General features: G+C 44.9%; 1 protein-coding gene across 1 annotated transcript in view; it reads left to right on the forward strand.

The window, feature by feature from the left end:
* dicer1 (dicer 1, ribonuclease type III) overlaps positions 1-11,388 on the forward strand; it is a 23,932-nt gene extending 12,544 nt beyond the window's left edge. The window contains exons 19-29 of the mRNA XM_037125218.1: positions 3-185; positions 980-1,085; positions 1,256-1,431; positions 1,768-2,542; positions 2,872-3,024; positions 3,539-4,183; positions 4,281-4,536; positions 5,327-5,595; positions 6,666-6,828; positions 7,017-7,092; positions 7,271-11,388. Coding sequence (XP_036981113.1) covers positions 3-185; positions 980-1,085; positions 1,256-1,431; positions 1,768-2,542; positions 2,872-3,024; positions 3,539-4,183; positions 4,281-4,536; positions 5,327-5,595; positions 6,666-6,828; positions 7,017-7,092; positions 7,271-7,436 — 2,968 coding nt within the window. The 3' untranslated portion in view covers positions 7,437-11,388. The remainder of the gene's footprint in view (positions 1-2; positions 186-979; positions 1,086-1,255; positions 1,432-1,767; positions 2,543-2,871; positions 3,025-3,538; positions 4,184-4,280; positions 4,537-5,326; positions 5,596-6,665; positions 6,829-7,016; positions 7,093-7,270) is intronic.
* The last annotated feature ends 7,735 nt before the right edge of the window (positions 11,389-19,123 follow it).

Consider the following 19,123-nt stretch of genomic DNA (forward strand, 5'->3'; position numbering starts at 1 on the left):
AGGTATCGCAACTTCGACCAGCCTCATCGCTTCTATGTTGCTGACGTGTATACAGACCTGACACCGCTCAGCAAGTTCCCATCACCAGAGTATGAGACATTTGCAGAGTACTACAAAACCAAGTACAACCTGGACCTGTCCAACCTGAACCAGCCGCTTCTGGACGTAGACCACACCTCCTCCAGGTCAGCAGCATGGGAGACATGATCATTAGATATAGCTGTGAACCACTGTCCACTTTCTATGTATTGGATGTGACGGTTCAGCTGATTAGACAAGTGGAGTTCTACAGCATATGTAAAAGCGTTTGGGAAAATCTTTTGTGGTTCCTATAAGAAGGAAGAAGGGATAAATGTCACAGTCAGCATTGGTTTGACTGGAAAACTATGAGCACAGAGTTCAATGTCAACAGCTTTTGGCCTGAGGGAAATATTACGTTTGACCAATGAAATCCTTTGTTTCCGCTAATGTCCACTGGGATTTTTCTGTGTTTACTTTTGGCTACGCCAAGTCAAACCATGCTGTGCCGATTTGCATTTCCATCACTAGTTTTACAGCTCCACGTTGAGCCAGGCCTCCAGGCTTTCTGCAGACGATTTGCACCGGACCCAGTGTTAATGGTTGTCATTTGGAAAGATTTGCCAGCTGTATTTTGTATTCCCACACCGCATTGTGGCATCACACTGGTGATGAACGGTTTCATCTCTGGTTCTGCTGCTGTGTTAGAATTGTGCTGTGAGAGTGGGGCCCAGGTGCATGGCCTTTAAAATGATATCATGCCTTTATCACGACATAGACTGAATATACCTGCTGTAGGTCTTGTCTAATGAAATGATTGACAACAGCCACATTTTAAGGCCCAGTATCAATATCCCAGTGTAATAACAGCACTTGGTAAGCATTTCTCTTTGTACATGGATTGTCCTTCTTGACAGCTCGAGGGTTGACACTCTCTTCTGACTCTTTCTTGTGTTGTCAGACTGAACCTGTTAACCCCTCGGCATCTGAACCAGAAGGGCAAAGCCCTGCCCCTGAGCAGTGCAGAGAAGAGGAAGGCCAAGTGGGAGAGTCTGCAGAACAAACAGGTGATGACTGCTTCTCTAGTCAAGTTGTGTGTTAACCATAACTGTTGTTGGTATAAATGTAGACATGGTGTTTGCGTGAGTGTAAATCTGGCTACTAAAGGTTCAGCTTCATCACTTTACATACATTCTGTACTACAACACTCAGTCTAACAGTGTGCTGTGTTTCTCAGATACTGGTTCCAGAGCTGTGTGCCATCCACCCCATCCCTGCCTCCCTGTGGAGGAAAGCAGTGTGTCTGCCCAGCATCCTCTACCGCCTCCACTGCCTGCTGACGGCCGAGGAGCTCAGAGCCCAGACAGCCAGCGAAGCTGGAGTGGGAGCTCAGACCCTGCCCCCTGACTTCAGGTCCCTGTCTGACACACTACACAACTTATGAGCTCAGTGTGGAAATGAGCCCTTTCAATTACTCCATTCATTTGTACATATTTAGCATCAGTATCTGAAGAAAGTCCTGAAATGAAGTGAGTTCTTTGCCAGCTTACCATCACAGGTGGTGCACATTAAACACACAGTGACATGTCTATCACACGCTTGATAAGCCCAAGTGTCCCAGTGTCCCGTTCTACAGGAATTCTTTGACACCATAGAGCCTTTTATTATCTGAGTGTGTCAGTAAACTTCAGATGTTGATCGTTGTGATTAAAGTTTCTAATGTATAGATGGTTTGTTTGTATGCGGCAGGTATCCAAACCTGGACTTCGGTTGGAAGAGATCCATCGACAGCAAAACGTTCATCTCCTGTCCTGAGTCCTGCTGCGATGATGGTGAGGGTCTCTGTAGGCACCAAGAGACTGTAACCCCTGAGCCCAGTTCTGTAACACCTCCCAGGAGTCACCACTCTCCCCTGCCTGAGCAGGGCCCCCTCACAGCCCTTGAGCCCGGAGAAGCCACCTGCACAAGGAACCTAATAAATGGCACTGCCCTACTCGCCAACTGTGACGATGACGGCCACCAAGATGAGCACCTTCACCAATATGTCAATTGCCAATGCTCCCAGCCCAGCTCTCCTGAGCTGCAGAGCCCTGAATCAATACAAACCACTACCTCAGTTCCTGTGCAGCCCTCTCACAGCTTGAAGAAGCCCAGCTCCAGTCCTCCGCAGCCTAGTGATGAATGTAGACCTGGGAGGACCTCAGACCACACCAATAAAGCTACCTCAGTCTGCAGCAGCGCAGCAACGGGTTCCACTGCTCCCACTGCTCCCACAGCACCTTCTACAGACCTGGTCACTGTCCTCCAGCACAGAAGCCAGGCAGGAGACTCTCCCAAAAGCCTGGGGCCCAACCCAGGCCTCATCCTACAGGCCTTGACTCTATCTAACGCCAGCGACGGCTTTAACTTGGAGCGGCTGGAGATGCTGGGAGACTCTTTCCTCAAGCATGCTATCACCACATACTTGTTCTGCACTTACCCCGACGCCCACGAGGGACGGCTCAGCTACATGCGCAGCAAGAAGGTAAGACAGGTCATGACTTATTCTGAGGACAATAGGGCATCATGTGTGAAATGCCAATTGTGGACAAAATCTACAGTTTTAAGACATTTTATTGCTGCTAAACTCACTATCATCACATTCAGGGGAGGCATTCTATTCTTCCCGGATACTGTTGTGAACAACAAATCATAGAAATACACCAGAGAAACCTTTGCTGTCCACAAAAAAAATCAGTTGGTTTTGGATCACCTTTGCATCTGTTTTGCACAGGTGCAGGGTTGGTTGAGTACCCTGCTGCTAAATGCTGTCAAATGCTGTTGACTCATGCTCTGTGGTCTGCCCATGCCCAGGTGAGCAACTGTAACCTGTACCGTCTGGGGAAGAAGAAGGGGCTCCCCAGCAGGATGGTGGTGTCCATTTTCGACCCCCCTGTGAACTGGCTGCCTCCCGGCTACGTGGTCAACCAGGACAAGAGCAGCACAGACAAACTGGACTCAGAGGAGGTCAGTGCACTGCCTGCTGCTCTGTGTGTGTGTGTGTGTGTGTGTGTGTTGTACACCTGCAGAGTGGGACATTTAACCTGGCTCTGACTTGATTGTGTTGTGGGATTGAAATAAGAGTATGCAGGAGGATTGAGATTATTCAGTTTATGTTTTGTTGAGACTCATTCATTCGCTCTGACACACATGTTGTTAGTGTTATGATGCTGTCAGGCCACTAGACGGCAGGCTCCCACCTTGTCTGGAAACACACTGCATTTTTCTCCCAAAGTTTCTTCTGCTCCTACATGATAGGAACACAATCTGTAATACTGCTACAATGAGGTGATGATGAAAATATATTTATGTAGCGCCTGTAGTCTGCTTTTGTTTTTACTCATTGATTTACATTTTGTGAGGCATCACACACTGGAACCCCTACAACCAGGAGGTTTAGTTTATTGGAGAATAACTCAAATCTATTTAGATATAGTTTCATGTGAACTCTGCTTCCCTCCTGTTTGTGTCCATCATTCAGGCCAAAGAGGAGCTTCTCGCCAACGGGCAGTCTGGGAATGACTATGATGATGATGACGAGGAGGTGGACGAGGTGGACGAGGTGGACGAGGAGGGTGAGCTGATGCTGAAGGATGAGCCAAAGGATGAAGTCAACATGGAAGATGATCTGGAGTATTACAAGGAGCACATCAAATTCATCGACAACATGTTGTTGGGATCTGGTGCCTTTGGTAAGAAGATCTCTCTGAGCGGCTTCCCTCCCCCTCTCACCCCGACCTCTGGCCCCTCTCCCGCCATGGAGTCCCCATATGAGTGGAAGGCCCCCAAGAAGCCCCTCCATCCCACCACGGCCCACTACCCCTCGGAGCCTGCGCCGAGCGGGCCCTCTGCAGAGGAGTTTGATTACAGCTCATGGGATGCCATGTGCTACCTGGATCCAAGCAAGGCAGGAGAGGAGGACGACTTTGTGGTGGGTTTTTGGAATCCATCGGAAGAGAACTGTGGCGCCGAGCTTGGCAAGCAGTCCATCTCCTACGACTTGCACACAGAGCAGTGCATCGCCGACAAGAGCATTGCTGACTGTGTGGAGGCTCTGCTGGGCTGCTACCTGACCAGCTGTGGAGAGAGAGCTGCCCAGATGTTCCTCTGCTCACTGGGCCTCAAGGTGAGTGATGAACTCCAACACTGTTCTAATACCAAAGTTATGTACCAGTGATACAATGGCTAAGCAGAGATATAAGGCTTGTTTCTGATGGTGACAGGTGTTACCATTGGAGAGAGGGACCCTGACAGGAGCGGTGGTGCAGAGCCGTCAGACCACAACCATCAACCTGTGCTATGGCTGGCTGAAGATCCCGCCACGCTGCATGCTGGCTCATCCAGACGCAGAGCGAACTCTAAATCACCTCATCTCCGGCTTTGAGAACTTTGAAAGAAAGATCAACTACACCTTTCAGAACAAGGCTTACCTCCTGCAAGCCTTCACCCATGCTTCCTACCATTACAACACCATCACAGGTCAGACTGCAGCTCACAGCATCGGGACACTTTTATCATTGTTTGCTCACTCTGTTCAGTATGTGTAAGTAATACTGTGTGTTGTAGAAGCAGAAGAATCATTGAAGGAGAAGGAATGTTTTTACAATAAAGGATGCAATGAGATAATGTTAAGAGTTAATGTTTAACAATTCCTTCAGTACTTCTCAGTTTTGGTGCACATGAGTCCAATTTACTGAAACTGATGTTTAAAGCTGCATTTCTTATACATTTCTTTTCCCTGTGGGTCGCAGCTGAACAAGCTGTAAACACAACACTGATGCAGAGTATTCTCACTAACAGGACTACTAGAGTTGTATCTCTGGCTGCCTGTAGCCAGTTCACCAGCTGTTTAGAAGTTCAAACTTATCCTATAAGAAGTGAGAAACTCTTATCTACCAAGAAGAGCAAAAACTAGAGCAACAGTGGCCTCATATAAGTTGGGTGTCAGCCTCGTGTGTCCTGGCCCTATAAATAAAAGGCATTATATGCAATGGCCAACTACATGTAACCAAATAACACAGTATACTTTAAAGAACAAAATGACAACATTGAAATAAAAGAACCAACAGTATTTGTTAGACCAGCATGAAGATCACCAACTCTGAAACGCACACATTTGTTCAAGTACAGTGTGCGTGGTGGTAAAGTAAACTGAGAGGCTTAAACACAGAGCTGAGAGAAACTTGGGGTTTGTCACTCATGTGACCACTTTCAGATTCAACTGCACCTCCCCACAGCTCTGACTGTTGTTTGTGTACTTTCTCCTCAGATTGTTACCAGCGGCTGGAGTTCCTTGGTGATGCAATTCTAGACTACCTCATAACAAAGCACCTTTATGAAGACCCGCGGCAGCACTCTCCTGGCGTGCTGACCGACCTGCGCTCAGCACTCGTCAACAACACCATCTTTGCCTCTCTGGCCGTCAAGTACGACTACCACAAGTACTTCAAGGCCATCTCACCCGAGCTTTTCCACGTCATCGATGACTTTGTGCAGTTCCAGTTGGAGAAGAACGAGATGCAAGGCATGGACTCTGAGGTGAGTCCTGTTTCTACTGGAAGCACTGCGCGCATCAGTCCTGAACAACAAAGTCCTGCAGGAAGAAACCTAATCTCTGCTGTTATAGTTTTTTCTTTCCCTAAAATAATGGTCATATTCAAAAAGATCTGCCTGAGTAACGAGGCTGTCAGCTTCCATGAATCTGGTTCATATTCCAATGATTTCAGTCCTGAAGAGAAAATACAGTTGGATTTAATTTGCCTGGAAATGGCTATCTTGGCACCAGATCTCCTCTCATTCTGCTTGAGAGGTACTTCTCTGCCATGGGACAGCAGGCACATACACAAGCATGCTAAACAAACAGCTGTAAGAAATAAAGGAATGTGCCGTAGTAACATGGTATGAATCTACCGCTCACTCTTAATCAATCCAGAGTAACAATAGCATGATGAAGCTGTTAATGCAGCATGCTTCAGACCGTTACATGTACTGTTGGTACATTAACAGATGAGTCGAAAATGGCTCCAAACTCACATTTGATCATTCAGTTACATACTAGTCTATTTAATATTGGTGAGGTTAATATGCTCTTTAAATGGAAGGATCCCTAATTGTTAATGACTCTTCATATTCTTAAGAGGCGAGCAGAGTTACACTTTGCACAGGAAGTCAGGCAGCTGAAGAAGCAATTTGTGAGATATGATCAGAAGAGTGTAGACACAACAGTTTCAAAACGTGTGTGTGTGTGTGTGTGTGCGCATGTGTGTGCATGTGTGTGTGTGTGTGTGTGTGTGTTATGTTGCAGAGATGTGAACTGAAGGGAGCAATAATCCAGCCTGCTCTGTCTGTAATACCAGATTGTACCAGCAGGGGGCAGTGTTTATTGAAATCCAGGAAACACAAGAGAATATTCCATACTCTGTGTGCTCTCAGCATCCTCTCTCTGTTAGTGGTCAGCACTCTGTGCTCTCAGTGGCCACAACATCTCACGAGTACAAGCTGGTCAGCACTGAATAATCTGAATTTGCAGAGAAACTGGAAATGAAATGTCTCAGATTATGTGAGTTGTGACAGATCATCTGACAGCACTGTGTGGTTTTTGTTTCCAGCTGCGCCGCTCTGAAGAAGACGAGGAGAAGGAGGAGGACATCGAGGTCCCTAAAGCTATGGGAGATATCTTTGAGTCGCTAGCAGGAGCAATTTACATGGACAGCAGGATGTCTTTGGAGACGGTGTGGCAAGTGTATTACCCCATGATGAGGCCACTTATAGGTGAGAAGAGTCAAGCACATTTATTTATTAGTGTCTGTGTTTTTTCCCTCTCAGCTATAATTGTTGAGGGGGTCATACAGGGGTTAGGATTGTGGTCAGCTGTGTTGACATGTTGATGAATTGAATGTCTGAAGATGTTTATGATGCCACATTTCTCACCTCACTACCCTCCTTCTCACCGCTTCCAGAGAAATTCTCTGCTAATGTGCCACGCTCTCCTGTGAGGGAGCTGCTCGAGATGGAACCAGAAACGGCCAAGTTCAGGTAGGAGAACAGAACCTTCTCGCAACTCTCATCAATCATTACATTCAACGTATGGATGAGATATCAGTTGCCTTGACGCAGACGATGTGCGCCTATGTCTTGTCAAGTTGTGTTTTTGAAATTAAACTTTACAGTGACCACTGTTTTCTCCAACCCTGTCCCTTTGCTTTGTACACAGCCCGGCAGAACGAACGTATGACGGGAAGGTCCGGGTGACGGTAGAGGTCGTCGGTAAAGGCAAGTTTAAAGGAGTTGGCCGCAGCTACCGGATCGCCAAGTCTGCGGCAGCGCGACGAGCTCTGCGCAGCCTCAAAGCCAATCAACCTCAGGTCCAAAACAACTGAGCTCAGCATTAGCACCTAAGCTATTGATGCTAACGGAGAAAAAGCAGCATCGGCTTCCCAACACAGCGCGATGCTCGCCCTGTATCTTCAGCCTGCGATGGCACAACCAAGGCAGCCAGGGAACACTGTGTGGAGACGCAACAAAAGAAGCAGACTGATCTCTCAACAGATTTCACATCGGATCTTGTACCTTTTTTTTTTTCTTTTTTTTTTTTTGCGCAAACACAATCTTTACTTTCCCTCTCTGCTTTGTGTAATCACATGAGTGCTTTATTAACGTTTAGCAAAGTGTTTTTAAAAAAAAAAAAAAAGGTCAGGTCGCAATGTCTATTCCTCACTGTTTGATTTGTGTTTGTTTGGTTAACCTCCATGTCAGTGAGATGAGGCTTATGCTTATTGTGTAGTATTAGACTGTACATAGTTCAATCAAAGGTGTAAATCAAAGTATGTAGTAGGAAGAAAAAAAACGCTAAACTCCTCAGCCTGTGCACTAGTGCCAGTCAGTTTTAAAGCGGTTTTAAAACGCTAACGGCAGACATGGCTAACAGATACCACTGGAGCAAACACCTGGTGGCACTTCTGTCTGAAATCTGTCTTGAAATGGTATTCTTAATCATTTTTGCACTTATTACATTAGGGTCTGTTACTTTGAGAATTGTGTGGTCACATTGACACCAAAATCATATACGTAGCAAAAAATATAAATATATATAAAAATGATATTCTTGGCCTTAGATGCGAAGGCTCACCCTCATATCCTGCGAGATGGGTAGGAATTTCAACATTCCCAGTTACTGTAATTTAAACTAGTTTTTAACCGCACTTGAGGTTGCATGTTCTTGTAGCTTATGTATAAACCATGACAACTGGATGGCTTCTATAAATGTTCTAAATCTATGGATATATCTAGAGTGTGTGAGCGCGAGATTAGATGTTTATGGCATTATCTTGATGATTTGGTTTAAAATGTTTTGATACCAAGAATGGATGGAATTGAATTAGTCATTCTTGCGCACTATATGTCTTTCCACAGAGCGAATCATCCAGTTTTGATATAAGAAGAGAAAGACATATCACACATTCAGTATGCTGCAGACTTTTCTACAAATTGGATACTTGTGTAAGACACACAATCTTTTCAAATACAGTCTTTGTGGAAAAAGGCCAATTCATTTCAACACACTAGTGTTCCTCACATCCCGAACCTACCAAAGCTGAAACAGATGTGACACTATGAGGTTGAAGTTGATTCCTAGGGAAAAGGATACCAGCCTTTTTTTTTTCTTCTTTTTTTTTTTGTTTCTGTTCCGACAAATTTTGCTTCTCGCTAAATGTCTTTTTGTTTTTTTTTCTCATCAGTAAGCCCTTTTTCACTTGAATACCTCAGTTAATTGCATGCATTTTCTTTTCTTTTTTTTTTCTTTTTTGTTTGGTGCTATGTTTTTGTATTAAGCTTGAATTTCTCATCTTTTTTGCACTGTAACTATAATACCTCTTTATTTGACCTTTTTTTTTTTTTTTTTGAAATCTGTTTGATTTGGTTGTCCCGTTCGTCAGCCATCAAGCTGCAGAGGAGAGCTGCGTTGTCGTCTTTTCCCCCTCCCATACTTGAGGTTGATGATTTGTTATTTTATTTTTGGGGTTGGAGGGGGGTCAGGCAGATGTTCTCTGCACATAAGCCTAACTGTTTTTTTTTTCCACATTGATTAGCGATTAATTTGAACAGCTAAGAATCTGTTTTTGAGTTCTTGGCCAAACAAACAGGACTGATCGATCAGATGAGTTGATGCTTGTAGAGTTAATCAGATTGCACTCTCAGACTTTCGCTGACATTTTCTTCTCACCATAGAAGGAGGGAAAAATACTTGACTTCTCCACAACTTTGTTCATAAATGAGGGTTGGATGAGACGTGTGGTTTCTGAAGTGTAATGTAATCCAGCCACAGGTGCTTCTACCTCACAGACAGTGTTAAAGACTGCAAATCAAATGGAAACAGCTCTAATAAAGAGACAATACTGTAATCTAAACAACATACAGATATCTGCTTCACTGAGTCCACATTCCCTCAGTGATTTGTCATCTGAAGAGAAACCAACATCTTCCCTGCTGGACATCAGTGTCTGCACAGACCGATTTAAATTCAGTCATAGAGGGGAAATTGTTTCATTTGTATAATTCTAATCAAAGAAACATCCAGTAAAGTGATGAGTGGATCTTGTGTCTTCAACTAGAGATTTGAAACCAGAGACAGCTGATGCCGTCTGCCTCCTGCAGTTTTGTAAATCAGCCTACAATCTGTACAGATCGGTGATGTCACCTGTTGAACCCACACAGCTGCTGGAGGCCACCCGGCTCCTGAAACCGCTCTTGAGTAGGAAAAAGTAGTTACAGTGAATGTTTCTGTTGCTTTGTTCAACACGGGCAAAGTGAGCAGATGCCTGCCCGAGGGCTCCTGGGCTCACCATGTAGCAGCAGGTTGGTGATCAATGGCAAATTCATTTCATAATGCGTCAATAAAGCACACCCCACGGTGTAACACCTGGATTACTTCTGTCAGGTCGACCTGAGCAGAAATCAATTTGTGAGGACGTCACTTAAAGGAACAGTTCACCTAAAAATCAGAACCATGTGAATCCCACAGTGTGAATTAATGAAATATTTAGGCTCTCACTCTGAAAGTGAAACAAGAACATCTGTGAACAACCTGTCAGTGTTAGAGAGAGTGCAACCTGTCATTACTTCTCAAGCAGCTGTCTGACCCGCTTACACCTGGGCTGTCAGACACACACACACATGCACACACGGCTCAACACACTAATTGTGTGTAAGTCTCCAGGGGGGAGGAGGTGGAGATTACTAATAAGAATGTGAAATCAGTCATACGGTGCCATGCCCACTCTTATTTTTGTTGGTGACTGATGAAAATAAGAATCTCAAATGATCTTGTCAACCACAAGTGGCATCAACATCAGCGACCTTGTATGTTTGTGTCTTTAGTTTTGGTCTGTAGCTGAGGAGGGAGGTGTGTGTGGGAGTGCTGAAGTTGAGGAAGTCCTTTGTTTGTCAAAGCGGACTAAGTTTTCTTGTACTCTCATTTTTTTTTTGTTTTGTTTCTTTTTGTACATGTAGCACAATTGAGCATTGCACTTGGGCGCCATACTTTACCTCATGTCAGAGTATGAAAGGGAGCGTAAGATGGAGGACAGAAGAAGTGTATATATGATGCCGTAACGTTAAAAGGACTAACTTGTGGTTCAGGCTTTGCTGCTGATTCAGTTGCCGGTATTATACAAACCTATTTTAAAGGAGAATGAGGGGCTCTGGGAGGGAGACGGAATGTGCCTGCAAGTCATCGTCTGACAAATACACTGTAAAAAAAAAAAAAGAACCTCTGCAATTTGGGCCCAAAATGTCTGGACGTTGCGTAGACGGATGTCCTGCCTTAAACATGTGTTTGGAAATGAAAGGAGAGTCAAAGTACCGGGTCCAGGCGTGATGTGAATGAGACGCCTGGTTTAATTCTGTCCTGACTACTCTGATGTGGACGTGTCACTCCCAAACGATGCTCCAGCCTCATTTCTATTCCGGCGCTGTTCATTTGGAATATGAGAGGAAAACCTCCCGCAGCCCTTTATTTAGAACTTAAAGGAAAAATCCACTCAAACATGCTCCTGATCTCCACACCGACTGTCATCAGGAGGTGTAGCAGCGCGTCTGTTCTGGGCCAGTCTGTAGAGTGGGGCTGTCACTGTGTGTGTGTGTGTGTGTGTGTGTGTGTGTGTGTGTGTGTGTGTGTGTGTGTGTGTGAGAGATACTATGTTCAGATTGAAACTTCTCAGCAGAGTGATTGACACTTGATTGTGGTTCTGATGCTGTTCAGGTCATTGTGGATCTCAGCATATCAGCAGATAAACATTATCTTTAGTTCTTATAAGATGCATGTTGAATTAACAAGACGATCCTCGTTAATAGTGGCAAAATAAACACATCTATTGTTGGACTGTATAGAACTTGCCAACAGTTCATAGCTTCAGGAGTTTCTTCCAATCGTTTTACAGCATTACAAACACGTGAGTGTAGCTAACTCACCTGTTGTGTCACCATCAGACCTTCACTCAGCATTCTTGTTGCTGCATTAAGATGAGTACGTATAATACATTACAATTATGTATTTCAGAACTTTGCTTTGTGTGTGTGTGCACGTGTGTGTGTGGTGACAGCCCTCATGTGTGATTCTTCGGACCAGAATCAGCCACAGCACGGGTCAAACAAACTGCTGATGAAGGCTGCGAACGAGCCTTCAAACTGCCAAGAGCTGTAAGTGTGTTCAGATCCTTTGTGGTGGACGGGAGCCTGCAGGGTCAGCTGCTGTGAGGGCCACGGGCCTGGAGGCTGCATCCCGTGAAGTGGGTAAAAGAAATGTCATCACCTGCTCTTTGGTGAAACTTTTACTTTGCGTTTGTTGACCAAAGAACTGGCACCATGAACGGTTTGGATCCCCTCACTCTGCCATCACATCATCGTGGCTCTGTTTGAACGTCACTGCCTGTAGGAAGAATTCATGGTGCTTGGACTTGATTGTGTTTAATCCGGATATAACGCTGAATCACTGCTGATGTAGTTTGGACTTTTTTTGATATTAATCTACTAAAACAGAACTTTTCGAAGTGACCTATTGGTAGTAGTTAACTAGTGGCCTCCCGCGGTTGAAACAGTTTCTGTCAGATTATTGTCATAATCTTCCAAATAACTAAACATTAGTGCTTTTCAATTACCTTTTCACAAATTTGCGTAGACTCCTTTCTTGCACCTTGTTATCCTTCATCCTGAACCACCTGAATGTGTTTCGCAGTCCTGCATCACTATCTCCCAGAAGTCAGTGTTTAGATCTTTCACACATAAAGTATCCAAACACCAGGACAGATACTCCACGACAGACAAGACCTCCAGCCACAACTCAGCTGAAGTTAAGAAAAAAAGGGTTAGGTTAGGGTAGTATGAGGGAAACGTATGCCAAGTATCAGAACAAGTACCGGTTAGGCAGTAAAATGGCCCCCGACTGTTGTATTACTGTAAATGGAGTTATTGTGATGGTATTGATGCATCAGTGTGTCAGGTACACAGGTCATCTAGAACAATATGCTGCATTTTGAACAGTTTGTCGTGGAACATCTCGACCTCTGACACTCACATCTACAGAAGAGACAGGACATGTTTGACTTCTTTTTCCTATTTCTGCGATTGAGTCTGACTTCTGGGATAAAGTGATTCGGGATTCTGATCCGTGGTTCTGCCTGCAGTGTTCTGTCGGTCAGTGTTGGTTCTGACTACATACACAGTGATTTCACAGTCCGTGGAGTGCCTTCACACCACCAACAACAAATGAGCCTGATGGCCGCGGTGTCTCCAACAATGTGAGCTCTGGGTGGATTTTTCCTTTAAGGTCTGTGTATAGAGTTGACAGAGAAGTGAGAAGCCTTGGTTCTGAGTGTGGTGGGGAGGAGAGGATCAGGGGTCTCATGAAGCCAGCACAGGGCGCCTACACTTGACTGTTTCTTCAGGCGGGTCACAGAGCAGCAGAACACCAGCAGAGTGGAGCTAACCGGGTGGACGGATGAACTGTTATCAGAACGGGGAATTATGGGCCACCACACCTGCAGCATTTGTCGAAGGGACGTTGGAATAGAACCTCCTCACTCATACTGTAATACCGTGCTGCAGTGGTTTGCGGTCTGCACCTTATTGGATCACAGATACCTTTAATTTGTTTTGTTTGGGTTTTTTTCTTTTCTTTCTTTTTTTTTTATAATTGTAGCCCAGTATATCTACAATAAAAGTAATGCTATGGTCATTTACATTTCACCCTGTGGGTTCACTGACTGTTCTGTTGATTACTGAACTCTGATTGTGTGATTGTGCGTTTGGGATCTCCAACAGCTTTGTGACCTTGAACAGTGTGCGTTTTTAAAAACCATCACTTGTTATTCTGATGAGACCTGTGAAATGTGTTCAGATATGGACACCTCCTGGTCCTCACTCTGACAGCACATTCCCTCTTCTACCTTTAAACGTGTTCAGATCCTAAATTCAGCGTCTCATTCATTTCTGTTTGAGACAAGAGTGTCTATATTACCCTGATGTGTGTGTGTGTGTGTGTGTGGAGTACGCGGCTGATGACTCAGTATAACATCAGCTACATCTGCCAACAGCTATTAAACTCACTGAATGACACAAAGTTGATCTATTCACAAGCAGAGACACAGCTGTGTTCTCTCTAGTGTTCCTCTAGTGCCACCAGCTGGTCAAACTGTGAACTGCTGGCTGATGGTGGCTCACACTCATGTGGAAGTACAACAGTGATGAGTACCTTCACACAGACGTCAGTGTCGTGTCCCTGCAGCTCTGAGACCACAGAGACCACGGAGACATTCACACTTTAGCTGAGGAGTTGTCATCAGGACGTCGTGGTGTTTCTGGGAAAAGGACCTCAAACCTCAGCCCGCTGTAGGAGCGATGACTTCATAGTTGTTCACTGCGAGGGAGGCCTCGGGTCATTTTGACCCACCAGATGTTTGTTTTAAAAAATTGTACATCAAAACAACCTCGGATTAGTTCAAGCACGTTGAAACGAATATTGAGTAGATTCCAGCAGAACCTTTTGAAATGTAGAATGTAGCTGTTCAGACGCTGTGCTGCTCCACCTGCTGACGCACTATAGACAACATATAGGACATATAGAAGACACAGGACAGCACTGCTCAGTCAGTGACAGTCATGTCGAACTCATGGCTCTGAAACAGTCCTTTATTTATTATTGATCATGATACAGACACAGAGGATTGGGATAATTGAATATGACACAAATCCCAGTGCACTTCACTGTCCTTGATGGATCATGAGATATCCTGTTGCAGGTCATTGTGGTGTACATGTGTTTTACTCGTCTGTGTGTATCAATACTGATATTTTTTTAATCCTGGTCGGGCTGGACTCTGACCCAGACTTCTCCATGAACATAACATGAAATGGAATCATTGGTGTTGTCAGTGAGCTGAATTGTTACATTATAAAGTGACGTGGGTCAGACGTCTGTTCTCTGACATGTTGCAGCGCTCTGTTTTCACTCCTTCAGCTCGGCCCGAGCGCTCGGCCTGGCCGTCATGCGCTCGGCTCCTCCGGGCTGCTGGCTCTGAGCTTCGTCAGCAGCACCCACCATATTGGCTCGGCCCGAGGTGCCTGCTGACTGGAGCGCAGCGGCCGTGTGAGCAGGACAAGCAGCTTTAGCGCTCCCTGAGGACCACACAGCAGGCTGAGGCTCACAGCCCACTTTCAGATCAGATCCAGTTGAACCAGCCGATTCTGCATCGCTCTGCAAGTATTTATGAGTGAATATAGAACTGTTGAGTTCACTAATAGTTCAGTTGAAGGGGAGATGAAGTGGGTCAAATTCCAAGTTGTTACATCAACTATTAAATATATACCATACTTTATGACATGGATGACACATTTGATGTCAGATTAAAGGTTTAATCTCTGAAAAAGGGTTCCTCGTGGAGTCCTACAGCTGACCCGGAACACTGATCCAAGTGTCTGGTCCTGACCCTGAGGTCAGCGGCTGCTTCCTTATCTGCTCATCCTGCCAGGTAGATGTAACGTACGCGACCTGAATGAGTGCCTGGTCCGATGCATGGTTAGAGCGTGTGTGCTTTAAAAAAGACTTTTATTATGCACTGAACTGTGGACACATGAGCTCTACATATAGATATATGATCATTATTACACCAGCATGACATGTTGGCTGGAGACACAGCTGAAATCCTTACAGGAGTTCAGTCATTTAGTTGAAGTATAGGATTAAGGGGGCAATTTGACCAGATTTTAGCGTAAAATAATCAATAAATGAACAACATTACAAACAGAACCTTCTGTTAGCATGCATAGCAGCTACCCCCGGCCCGTCATGTCCCCTAACACCACTTTTGTTCCTCCACAGGCGACAAGAGTTTCAGCTCAAAGGTGTAAAAGCAGCAGGTTCATGAGTAAAACAAAGTAGAGTGCCAGTATGTGAAGAGAGGAGGTGATTGTATATTTGTTCTCTGTATTAAACAGAAACAAACAACTGTACAGCTGCGACCTCACCCTGACCCTAACCCTCACCTCTGACTGTAAAACACACTTCAGTCAAACTGGACATAAGACATAAGGTGGTAACAGTGGAGCACAGGTGTAGACACTGGACCACAGGCCGTCACGAGCTCATCACACAGCACATCATGTGTTCCGCAGCAGAGTTCTCATAGACTACTATGTTCTCTGCACTCCTGATTAACTCATTGTGACAAAAATGATTAAATTCATTACTTTCAGTCAACTCTCAGAATAAGCTGTAGCTCTGAAATCCACATGTGTCTTGTGTAGCTGTGCTGTGAGCTGAGTGGACGTGAGGCGGAGCCAGCTGCGAGCGGTGGAGGGTCAGAGCTGGGCCTTGTGGGAAGGAGCCGGCTTAATGATGACTTATTGCCTGTGTTGATAATGTGCAGACTGGTGCTGTGTCACATGAGCCATTTATTCTGCGCTGTGAAAACAGAGGAGGCCATGAATAAATATGCGAGTTGAAGGATGGAAATAAAAGTTGCGTGGTGACCTGCAGGGCTGATGTCCCCAGTTAGCGCTGACGCGTCTGTCAGCCGGCACACACACCGCTCACCCTCAGCCCCACAATGTCCCGCTGTTCTCCAGCGTTTCAACCTCGGTGGCATTGTGGGACATTTTCCAAATGAGCGCACCGTTGTCCCCCACCATTCAGTACACGGCATTTCACTTCAGTGAAGCGAACGAAGAAGCTGAGGTGGCTCGTGTGTCTCTTGCCAAAAGAGCCCATTCAGTGTTTGGTGCTTCATTAATAAACACAGCTTAAAAATGTGAATGAGTGGCTGAACAGCTCGGAGAACAGTTTGGTCCGATAATATCTGGATAAGGTAGAAGAGACGTCAAATCGGTTTAATCCCATTCAAGTTAGCCGAGAGCTGGGCTGAGGTCAGCCGCTCAGTGATGAAGATCTGTTCTGGCCTCATGCTTCCTCAGCAGTGACGCTGATGTCTCCACGTCTGCAACACACACACACACACACACACACACACACACACCTTTTTTTCTCTCTCTGATTTATTCATTGGGTAAGAGTTAGGGTTATTCATTTGGGTATATTAATAATTTTTACTACAAACATTTCTATAAGATCAATGGTGTTATAGAGCTGCTTTATTAAAAAGGTGCTCCTGATGTTTCATCAGACCACTGTGTGATCTCAGCTGACACTGTGTAAATAACACATTCATACATATATTATCACAGTTACTGTCATCAGATAACATTGTGCAGGAGTTGTTGTACCATATGTCATTCTACAAACAGTTCCTGGTCAAAGGCCCCAGGCTGAAGGTCATTCTCACGGTGGCGTCTCACGGCGGTCTGCTGCGCTCCTTGTTCCCTCAGGCTGCTGTCGTTCGTGTCAAATGTTGTCGGATGACAGGATGCGACAGTATTTCCTCCGGTTCTTTGTTTGTGTCCGGCTTCAGTGGCTGCCGTCGGCAGCACCTGATCTCAAAGCACCTTCGGCTGCCGTAATGAAAACCAGTGCAAACCAGACGCAAATGAGAATCAAGCTGTTGATTGAAGCCTTAGAGAGTGTTAGAGAGTAGGAAATTGAGCTGACGGCGCCTGCTTAGGCAGATAATCAACGCAATGTCAACTTTCCACGACGCTGCGGCCGCTGCTGTTTTGTTTGTGCAGCGGCTGCTGTGTCCACGCTCACCACCCTCTGCCAGAACAGGTCCTCTGACACCCTTCAGACGCTCCTCGCTTTCCACTCCGGCTGATGAGACGCAAATATTGAAATGAGGTTTGGCCGTTGGAGGCTCGGGGAACAGCATGGGGACGATGGGAGAGGTGCTACATAATTAAAAATATCATTTCAGCTCCTGCTTGGCCTATTTCCATTCAGCATTACCACATCTCCACAGGTAAATTGCTCCCTGTACTCCTGCGATGATGGTAATGAGCAGTGGTTAGGTCTGACACCACGTCTCTTTGATTTAACCTAAATGAGAAATATGCCATCAACAGGGGGGACTCAATCATAGCGACTTTAAATATGATATGAGCCCAGCTGAACTGGAGGGGGTGAATCACAGTGTAGAAGTATGATATTAGGCTGGCTGATGGAAAGAGATACTCACACATCGGTGGTGTTTGTGCGTGTGTGTGTGTTATCACATGACTCATCGGTCATCTGTCCTGGACAAAAAAAAAAAGAAGAAGAAAAAAAACCTTATTATACAGATAATAATATATCAAAAACGTATCAGCTTTGGCGTTGGCTCCCAGCTCGTCTTCTTCGTAGAGCGCACGCTGTCACCACATCTCGCTCCCATTGCATTTCAACTAATTGTGCACTTCATTCACACACAAGGGAGAATCAGATTTGATCTCCTCCCACAAGGAGCGTGTTCGTCTCAGGAGACGTTTTACGGACTGGCCGCCATTAACCACAAATCATCAGTAACATCACGAGATTACATCAAAACGTATCAAAGTTTGTTTTTTTTTTCTTCCGAGAGCACCGATTCGTTTGTGTCGAAATGCTCACAGCGCCGATCCTCGTATAGGTCGCTCACTTTGAATACTTTGGCGTTCAAAGTTTTGCTCAGAATTTCGGAGCGTTTCTCCTTAAGATGAGACCAATTCGGCTTTTACCACCAACATCAGCGGGTCAGCACAGGTTTTAAACATAACATCGAAAATAACATACACATCAAAAATCACCTGTTGACCCCGTTCCCGCTCCAACAACGGGCCCATTGTGAAGGAAGCGTCTTTGAAACGGTGGATACGTTATTTTGAGAGTCACGACCCCGAGAAAGGACTTATATCACTGCCATGATTTGAGCCAATAACATGATATGGCAGTACATTCATCTAATTAAGCTATAGTCTGATGTTGGCTGCATTAAATGCATAATTTGTGAGGGTAGAATAGCCTCTAACTACCATATTTTGTATCTGACATGCCATTGTGTGTGATTTCTAATTAGACTAAGATCTTGTAAAATGGTGTCTAATAGTATATTAGGATCTCTGATTTGGTTTGTAATTACAGTATAATTTGGTATAATAGTGTCTAAGTATAGTAGCCTATATTTTAAGTACAAAGACTATATGTGGTTTCTGATAACAGCATAATTTGGGTAGGCTGTATGGTGTCTAATTACACTATAACTTTTCTTGTTTACTATCTAATTAAGATTACATTATTTCTAGTTGTCTAATTTGACATAAAGTACAGCTTGTTACATCTTATTAGTGTATTGTTTTTGTCTAATTTCATTCAAAGTACAGCCTGTTACATTCTATTAATGTACTGTAAAATAAAGTGCGACCGACTATGCTGTGACAGAGTAGCACGGTGCCTGTGTGGAGGAGCTGAGTGGGCTTGATATTTCCACGATGTTAGCCTATGATTATTAGTGATTAGTAACTCTAGATGAAAACATTAGCTTGATTGTGCCTGCACTCTGGGGGCATCTCACCGAGCGGCAGACATGCATTATTAGAAGAGAAACTAAGTCGAATGATTGTTGTGCGCTTTGAGCGTCAGACCGCAGAAATCGGTGCGTCGGTTTAAATT

This window comes from Acanthopagrus latus, chromosome 16, assembly GCF_904848185.1.
Source record: "Acanthopagrus latus isolate v.2019 chromosome 16, fAcaLat1.1, whole genome shotgun sequence".
NCBI classification, from domain to species: Eukaryota; Metazoa; Chordata; class Actinopteri; order Spariformes; family Sparidae; genus Acanthopagrus; species Acanthopagrus latus.